This window comes from Palaemon carinicauda, chromosome 17, assembly GCF_036898095.1.
Source record: "Palaemon carinicauda isolate YSFRI2023 chromosome 17, ASM3689809v2, whole genome shotgun sequence".
Lineage (NCBI taxonomy): Eukaryota > Metazoa > Arthropoda > Malacostraca > Decapoda > Palaemonidae > Palaemon > Palaemon carinicauda.
The window spans coordinates 120,770,302-120,780,284 of record NC_090741.1 but is presented as its reverse complement, the minus strand read 5'-3'; the positions used below and the strand labels follow the sequence as shown (position 1 = coordinate 120,780,284).

Sequence of the window (9,983 nt, the reverse complement as noted above, 5' to 3'; positions counted from 1 at the left end):
AAATGGAAGGAAAATAAGACAAAATAATACGAGCGAGCATTTCAAACATTTCTATCATTAGTGTGAGGCCAGGGAGAATAGTGTTGCTATCATCATGAAAGAACATTACAATAAAAGTATGTAGGATTTGAATAGAGTATCAGGTAGAATGATGAGTGGGAAGTTGGAAATGGATGGCGTAATGATGAATGTCATTACCCTGGACAAGTAACCATTGTGTAAATTGACACCAAACTTTGCATTAATGCACTGCATCTACGCGACAGCATGTCTTAGAAGCAAACGTGTCTTGCTGAAGCTTCGATTCCTTCTCCTCATTTTGTGGCGGGATGTTGCAATACAACCCCCACACCCTTGAATCACTTTAACAGACAATTGTCTCCACAAAACAAACTTTCCCCTTACTTTATCTAAAACCAGGCTCTTACACAAAAGGACAAAATAAACAAAACATAACCTTAAAACTATATTTCTTAATACTAAAACAATCACCAACAAATCACCAATCATATACCATAATAAAAAAATAATCACAACTTAGTACTATAATCTTAACCTACTGTAAATGGAAAACACAAAACTTTAAACTAAAATTCACTTCAACCACAATCTAAACGTAATTATCATATATGATTGTGAGTGGACACTCGTCCACAAAAGGGACAACAGTCTTTAATAGCCCAATATCACAACTCTGCAGGAATCGGAACACTGTCAAATATTAATACACAATAGCATTAATCATCATCATCATCATCATCATCATCATCAATACGCCAAAAAAATTCCTTCAACCGGGATGGATCGTTACAACATCTCTTTCATCAAGATCCAAAGAGCAATCCAATCAGGTCCTTAAACAATCCAGGTCATCAATAATTCATTCCAAATATGAGCGGTCGTATTAAATTCCTAAAACAAGCCAGGTCGTCAACAATCAAATTCACGTAAAATTTCTCCCCAAAAGGAGAGATCACGGCCTGAAAAAAAGAAAAAAAAAAAAACTTACGAAGACTCCTAACTGACTAAACTATCGCACTATAATAATAGTCCAGCATTCACACCAGCCTCTAGTTGCAGTGAAAATCAAAATAAGCATTTTCTCAAGACATGCACCACTGTCCTAACCTAGCTAAAACATAAACAAACAATCTCATTTATACCAACAGTCTTTCTTACAACAAAATCTCTCTCTCTCTCTCTCTCTCTCTCTCTCTCTCTCTCTCTCTCTCAGAATTTGGCGAAAAAAAAACAAATAAAAATAAACCAAAAACTAATCCTCCACATTCCTCCCCCCTTACTTTGCCAAATCCTACTACATTTTCACACAACCACTTACATTATTTTTTTTTCATTACCCAGTCGCAGTCGGGAACGGGACCTCTACTCCGAGTAACTGGGCTTTCATACACTCTCTTATTGACTTCTTCCTCATCACAATCATTCGCTACATTAACACTATTCCTATTTAAATCCCTATCATCTTATATATCATGTACAATCACATCTACCTCGTTCTCATTTGGCCCTAAAATTACACTCATTTCCGTAAACAATTCATCCATTTCATCAAAAATATTCTCAACTTTAGCAAAAGATTAATTCATGATACTTATTATTCTCCTATCTCTCATTCTTGCATTCGTCATCCTTTCTTTTACATCATCTAAGGAAAAGCCACACACTCTATAAGTATCATTAATACTCAGCCACGTTTCATCTGTATTAATACATTTATCTTCCACACTCACTTGCACATTTACACCCTTGTCATACTTAATCGTACTCTTAACTCTACCTATAAATTTTCCTTGCACTTTTTCCTCACTTAAAACTTTCAAACGCCTCTTTTTCCTATATTCAACTAACACTAATCATTTATTTTCCAGCCCTAACTTCTCATGCATACTAGATTCATACTTGCTCATTTCCAACCAATTATTCATCCCATTCTCACAAACATTGATCCTATTCCTTCCACACACACAGGAGGACTCACCTACCTGAACCCCCTTACACTCTAGTTTCTCGAACATCCTGGCTGACTTAATCCCTTCTTCCAACATACTCTAGCTACATGCCCATATGCACCACATTCAGTACACTTACCCTGCGGCTCCTTGCACATTCTAGCATAATGACCATCCTTACCACAATTACCACAAATCACATTTATACGATTACTACGACTTCCACTCGTTATATGGCCAGTCATACCACACCAATAACATTTTACCACTTTCTCTTTCTTGCACTCGCTAATTCTATGCCCTACCTCCCCACATCCAAAACAAACACCTAGAGCCCATCTACATTCATTCTTCTTATGTCCCACTTTCCCACACCTATAACACTTTTCATCTCGGACACGACTATTTGACATACCTCGTTGCGCACTCACACTCCTATCCCTATTGCGCCAATTACCCTGCCTTTATCCACCATTTGCTTGCACAGTTCCTCCATGACTTGCCCTAACAGTCCTATCTATTACCTGATCAGAAATCCTCATTGGCCCTTTCAAAATTGCATCCTTATAACTACCAAATTTTATTACACTTTATTCCATTCCAGTTTTCACACTCACAGATTTACTTTCTTTCATGCACCTATCTAACTCATAATCCTCAACTATCTCTAGTATATCATCCCATGTCAATCTGTCTTGTGTCCACCTCATTTTCTCCTTCCGTTTCAAATTAATAAACTCAGCAACATTCTCAGGTACAGTAGCCAAAAACTTCTTCATTAACTCCTTATTCTCATTTATACCTGCACCCCCATAATTCTACCTATCTAAAGTTTCCAACCTACATACATACATTGATATTGCTTCTCCTACATTCATCCGTGCTTCATCAAAATTACTCTTACGCTTATACCTAACACTACCTTTCATACGTTTTACCTGCTCAATTATTCTCTTTTTCACATTTTCATAATCTACGTCACCTACACTCATTATCACACCATACATCGTCAACAAATACCCAGTCAAATATTCTCCTAACTCCCTAGCTCAAACTCTCATACTATCACCATACTTATCCTGACAATACCTCTCATACTCATTGAAAAAATCGTATATATCCCTACTACTATGCTCATTGAACCTTTCACACCGAGGTACCTCACTCATAAACATAGTCTTACACACATCACGTTCATTTTCATTGCTATCATCACTGCTACCTTCCCTCTTGTTTCCTACTTCCTCGCTAGAATATAAAGAATCTAATTCCACACTCATACTCCTATCCTTGATTATACTCTTCCTAGCCCTTTTCTTACTCACAACTTTCACCCATTCACGATCATTCTTGCAATCATCCTGACACTTTTTCTTTTCTTTCTTCACATCACATTTACGTTTCTTCTCATTATTAATATCACATTTCTGTTCATCCTTACTCTGCTTAATTTCCTCATCTTCAATCTCACTATCACTATTACTATTACTATTACTATCACTATCACTTCCCTTTCCATTATCACTCACCTTAGCCTTCTCTTCCATTATCACCCCATTACCCGAAGCAGGAACCACTCCTCCGACTGCACCTTCACCCATGAAAGTTTTCATCATTCCCATTACTTGCCCCATCATAGCTTCCATTCGTTTCTCCATTCGTTCTTCGTTCTCTCGCATCCTCCTCTCAACACCCTCATCCACTCTCTCTACAGTTCCCTTTAACTCCCAAAGCTCCTTCTGCATCGCCTCATTCTCCCAGTTCAACCTCTCATTCTCTACTAGCAACTTCTCTTTCTCAACTATCAACTTCTGCTCCCGTTCTTCATAATGTTGCAATTCCTCCTTTAAAGCCTTTCATTTGCCTTCCATTGTCATTAGCCTTAAATCTAAATCCTAAATATAACCCTTGTAAAAGAGTCTGCTTCAATCCCACCTCGGCTGTCCCTGTTCGGGCGCCAAAATAATGTAGCAGGATGTTGCAATACAACCCCCACACCCTTGAATCACTCTAACAGACAATTGTCTCCACAAAACAAACTTTCCCCTTACGTTATCTAAAACCAGACTCTTAGAAAAAAGGACAAAATAAACAAAACATAACCTTAAAACTATATTTATTAATACTAAAACAATCAATAAAAAATCCCCAATCATATACCATAATAAAAAAATAATCACAACTTAGTACTATAATCTTAACCTACTGTAATTGGAAAACAAAAAATTTAAAACTAAAATTCACTTCAACCACAATCTAAACGTAAATATCATATATGATTTTAAGTGGACACTTTTGTCCACACAAGTGCCACCAGTCTTTAATAGCCCAATATCACATCGCTGCGGGAACCGGAACACTGTCAAATATTAATACACAATTGCATTAATCATCATCATCATCATCATCATCAATACCCCAAACAAATTCCTTCAGCCGGGCTGGATCGTTACAGCATCTCTTTCATCAAGATCCACAGAGCAATCCAATCAGGTCCTTAAACAATCCAGGTCATCAATAATTCATTCCAAATATGAGCCGTCATATCAAATTCCTTAAACAAGCCAGGTCTTCAACAATCAAATTCACATAAAATTTCTCCCCAAAGGAGGAATCACGGCCTGAAAATGAAAAAAGGAAAGACACTTACGAACACTCCTAACTAACTAAACTATCGCACTATAATCAAAGATGAATAATAAATTGTTCCTATCATTCACAATCACGACAAGCAAATATAAGCAAAACTGTACTTACTCAGAAAATCAATCAACACTTCCACGCTGGTAATAAAGAATAATGATAATAGTCCAGCATTCACACCAGCCTCTAGCTGAAGTCAAAATCAGCATTTTTTTCAAGACATGCACCACTGTCCTAACCTAGCTAAAACATAACCAAAAAATCTCATTTATACCAACAGTCTTTCTCACAACAAACAATCGATACACTATCTACCTCTCTCTCTCTCTCTCTCTCTCTCTCTCTCTCTCTCTCTCTCTCTCTCTCTCTCTCTCTCTCTCTCTCTCTCTCAGGATTTGGCAAAGAAAAAAAAAGAAAAAAATTATTCCTCCACATTTCTCCCCCCTTACTTTGCCAAATCCTACTACATTTTCACACAACCACTCAAATTATTTTTTTTCATTACCCAGTCGCAGTCGGGAACGGAACCTCTACTCCGAGTAACTGGGCCTTCATACACTCTCTCATTCACATCTTCCATATCACAATCATTCACTACATTAACAGTATTCCTATTTAGATCCCTATCATCTAATATATCATGTACAATCATATTTACCTCGTTCTCATCTGGTCCTAAAATTACACTCATTTCTGAAAAAAAGTTCATCCATTTCAACAAGAATATTCTCAACTTTAGCAAAAGATTCATTCATGCTACTTATCATGCTCCTATCTCCCATTTTTGCATTCGTCTTCCTCTCTTTTACATCATCTAAGGAAAAGTCACACACCCTATAAGTATCATTAATACTCAGCCACGTTTCATCTGTATTAATACATTTATCTTCCACACTCACTTGCACATTTACACCCTTGTCATACTTATTCGTATTCTTAACTATACCTATAAATTTCCCTTGCACTTTCTCCTTACTTAAAACTTTCAAACGCCTCTTTTTCCTATATTCAACTAACACTAATTGTTTATTTTCCAGCCCTAACTTCTCATGCATACTAGATTCATACTTGCTCATTTCCAACCAATCATTCATCCCATTCTCACAAACATTGATCCTATTCCTTCAACACACACAGGAAGACTCACCCACCAGAACCCCCTTACACTCCAGTTTCCCGAACATCCTGGCTGACTTAATCCCTTCCTCCTACATACTTTAACTACCTGCCCATATGCACCACATTCAGTACACTTACCCCGTGGCTCCTTTTACATTCTAGCATAATGAGCATCCTTACCACAATAACCACAAATCACAGTCATACTGTTACTACGATATCCACTCGTTCTGTGCCCTGTCATACTACACCGATAACATTTTACCCCTTTCTCTTTCTTGCACTCACTAATTCTATGCCCTACCTCACCACATCCAAAACAAGCACCTAGAGCCCATCTACATTCATTCTTCTTATGTCCCACTTTCCCACACGTATAACACTTTTCATCACGGACACGACTATTTTACATACCTCGTTGCACACTCACATTCCTATCCCTATTGTGCCAATTACCCTGCCTAAATCCACCATTTGCTTGCAGAGTTCCTCTGTTACTTGCCCTAACACTCCTATACATTACCTGATCAGAAATCCTCATTGGCCCTTTCAAAATTGCATCCTTATAACTACCAATTTCTATTACACTTTCTTCTATTCCAGTTCTCACACTCACAGATTTACTTTCTTTCATGCACCTATCTAACTCATAATCCTCAACTATCTCTAGTATATCATCCCATGTCAATCTCTCTTGCGTTCACCTCATTTTTTCCTTCCGTTTCAAATTAATAATCTCAGCAACATTCTCAGGTGCAGTAGCCAAAAACTTCTTCTTTAACTCCCTATTCTCATTTATACCTTCATCCCCATACTTCTTCCTAGCTAAAGTTTCCAACCTACATACATATATTGATATTGCTTCTCCTACATTCATCCATGCTTCATCAAAATCATTCTTAAGCTTATACCTAACACTCCCTTTCATACGTTTTACCTGCTCAATTATTCTCTTCTTCACACTTTCATAATCTACGTCACCTACACTCATTATCACACCATAAATCGTCAACAAATACCCAGTCAAATATTCTCCTAACTCCCTAGCTCAAACTCTCTTACTATCACCATACCTATCCTGACAATACCTCTCCTACTCTCTGAAAAACTCGTATACATCCATATTAAATTGCTCATTGAACCTTTCACACCGAGGTACCTCTCTCATAAACACAATCTTACACACATCACGTTCATTCTCACTGCTATCATCACTGCTACCTTCCCTCTTGTTTCCTACCTCCTCGCTAGAATATAAAGATTTTAATTACACATTCATACTCCTATGCATGATCATACTCTTCATAGCCCTTTATTTACTCACCACTTTCACCCATTCACCATTATCCTTGCTATCATCCTGACACTTTTTCTTCTCTTTCTTCACATCACTTTAACCTTTCTTCTCATTCTTCCTATCACATTTCTGTTCATCCTTACTATGCTTAATTCCATTATCTTCAATCTCACTATCACTTTTACTATTACTATCACTATCACTTCCTTTCCCATTATCACTCACCTTAGCCTTTTCTTCCACTATCACCCCGTTACCCGAAGCAGAAACCACTCCTCTAACTGCACCTTCACCCATGAAAGTTTTCATCATTCCCATTATTTGCCCCATCAAAGCTTCCATTCGTTCTTCATTCTCTCGCATCCTCATCTCAATACCCTCTTCCACTCTCTCTACAGTTCCCTTTAATTCCCTAAGCTCCTTCTGCATCGCCTCATTCTCCCAGTTCAACCTCTCATTCTCTACTAGCAACTTCTCTTTCTCAACTATCAACTTCTGCTCCCGTTCTTTATAATGTCGCAATTCCTCCTCCAGAGCCTTTAATTTGCTTTCCAATGTCATTAATCTTAAATCTAAATCCTAAATATAACCCTTGTAAAAGAGTCTGGTTTAATCCCACCGCGGGTGTCCCTGTTTGGGCGCCAAAATAATGTGGGGGGATGTTGCAATACAACACCCACACCCTTGAATTACTCTAACAGACAATTGTCTCCACAAAACAAACTTTCCCCTTACGTTATCTAAAACCAGACTCTTAGACAAAAGGACAAAATAAACAAAACATAACCTTAAAACTATATTTCTTAATACTAAAACAATCACTAAAACATCACCAATCATATACCATAACCAAAAAATAATTACAACTTAGTACTATAATCTTAACCTACTGTAATTGGAAAACACAAAACTTAAAACTAAAATTCACTTCAACCACAATCTAAACGTAATTATCATATATGATTGTGAGTGGACACTTTCATCCACACAAGGGCCAACAGTCTTTAATAGCCCAATATCAGAACTCTGTAGGAACCGGAACACTGTCAAATATTGATACACAATTGCATTAATCATCATTATCATCATCATCATCAATACGCCAAACAAATTCCTTCAACCGGGCTGGATCATTACAGCATCTCTTTCATCAAGATCTAAAGAACAATCCAATCAGGTCCTTAAACAATCCAGCTCATCAATAATGCATTCCAAATCTGAGCAGTCTATCAAATTCCTTAAACAAGCCAGGTCGTCAACAATCAAATTCACATAAAGTTTCTCCCCAATGGAGGAATCACGGCCTGAAAATAAAAAAGTAAAAACACTAGTGAACACTCCTAACAAACTAAACTATCGCATTATAATCAAAGAGAAATAATAAATTGTTCCTATCACTCACAATCACGACAAGAAAATATAAACAAAACTGTACTTACTCAGAAAATCAATCAACAATTCCACGCTGGTAATAAAGAATAATGATTATAGTCCAAGCATTCACACCAGCCTCTAGCTGCAGTCAAAATCAAAATAAGCATTTAATCAAGACATGTACTACTGTCCTAACCTAGCTAAAACATGAACAAACAATCTTATTTGTACCAACAGTCTTTCTCACAACAAACAATCGATACACTAACTACCTCTCTCTCTCTCTCTCTCTCTCTCTCTCTCTCTCTCTCTCTCTCTCTCTCTCTCTCTCTCTCTCTCTCTCTCTCTCTCAGGATTTGCCAAAAATACAAATAAAAATAAAACAAAAATTAATTTCCACAATTTTCGGTGCATCAAAGTATATGTGATGCACATTGACAACAAGGTTATCTGGTACGTTTACAATAAATATAATTTTCAAAGGTTAAGCAAATATGATTGCAGTTTCAATAAAGTGTGGAATATTTGCAATTAGTTTATTTTTCCACGTGTGTTGATGATCCTGCTACCCGGCACAAGGGCTATCTCCGATACAGTGTTAGATTTTCCTGAGTTTTAGGCCTTTTTGTTAGAAATAAAAACAATGAGGTTTCTTTTCCTTTTTTTTTTTTTTTTTTGCTTTTCACATACTTCTATTTGGCGTCTAGAATGAATCTCTAGCCATAATAATGATTAGTAGTAACTTTTGTAAAAATTTAGATGACTAAATCTTGGCAATCATAGGTGCCACACGTAAAGTAAAACTTTTTTTTTTCTTTTTTTTTTTTTTTTTTTTTTTGCTTTTCAAATACTTTGTCTTACTGTTTAGAATAAATTTCGAGGTAAACTTATGATTTGTAGCCGATTTTATTAAAGGTTAATCTTGAAAGTCTCGCACTTGTAGGTGGCACTATTTATGTTCCATTCTGCTGCTTTTCAAAAACTTAAATTTTTGGGTCTATGATAAACTCCAATAACTTACAGGTGTGTGGCAAGCTTTATTTAAATCTTTAAATCTCTAGTGTTTCAAATAAAGAAGTTTTCTTGTCAGACTTATTCAAATATTTTACCCCCTAAAAAATTCCCAACTTTTTAAAAACTAGAACGTACAAAATTCTCACTAACCTTCAATGCCCGGGGGGGGGGGGGTGTGGATGCTCAATTCGACATCCTGAGTAATTGAATTAAAGTGTTATATAGAATAAATAAATTAACAACAAAATTTAATAGGGATCTTTTCTTTAATGTTTTAGCAACAAAAAATTAAAACTATCGTAATATTACCTACAGGTTGTTGCTCTCAGGAAATACTTTTATGAAATATTAACAAGAATTGACAAGTTTTGAACATTAAATACAAGTATACACCACTGTTTCAGTGCATTTTTTTACAAACCATCTTCTTGAATTTCCTGCACACACAAACAGTTTTATTTGTTCTTTATTTTATGCTAATAAGACATTTCCAATGACAGACACATACATATTGAGCATCATTTCAGAATCTAAACCTTTCCTATTTTCAGTTGGAACTATCTTAG

The 9,983-nt window shown here is 36.4% G+C and overlaps 1 protein-coding gene across 1 annotated transcript in view; it reads right to left on the bottom strand.

Annotated features, from left to right (window-relative positions):
• LOC137656567 (uncharacterized) overlaps positions 1-7,398 on the bottom strand; it is a 17,009-nt gene extending 9,611 nt beyond the window's left edge. The window contains exons 1-3 of the mRNA XM_068390740.1: positions 7,203-7,398; positions 5,119-5,306; positions 3,292-3,823 (exon numbers count right to left, since the gene is read on the bottom strand). Coding sequence (XP_068246841.1) covers positions 3,292-3,823; positions 5,119-5,306; positions 7,203-7,398 — 916 coding nt within the window. The remainder of the gene's footprint in view (positions 1-3,291; positions 3,824-5,118; positions 5,307-7,202) is intronic.
• Between the last annotated feature and the right edge of the window lie 2,585 nt (positions 7,399-9,983).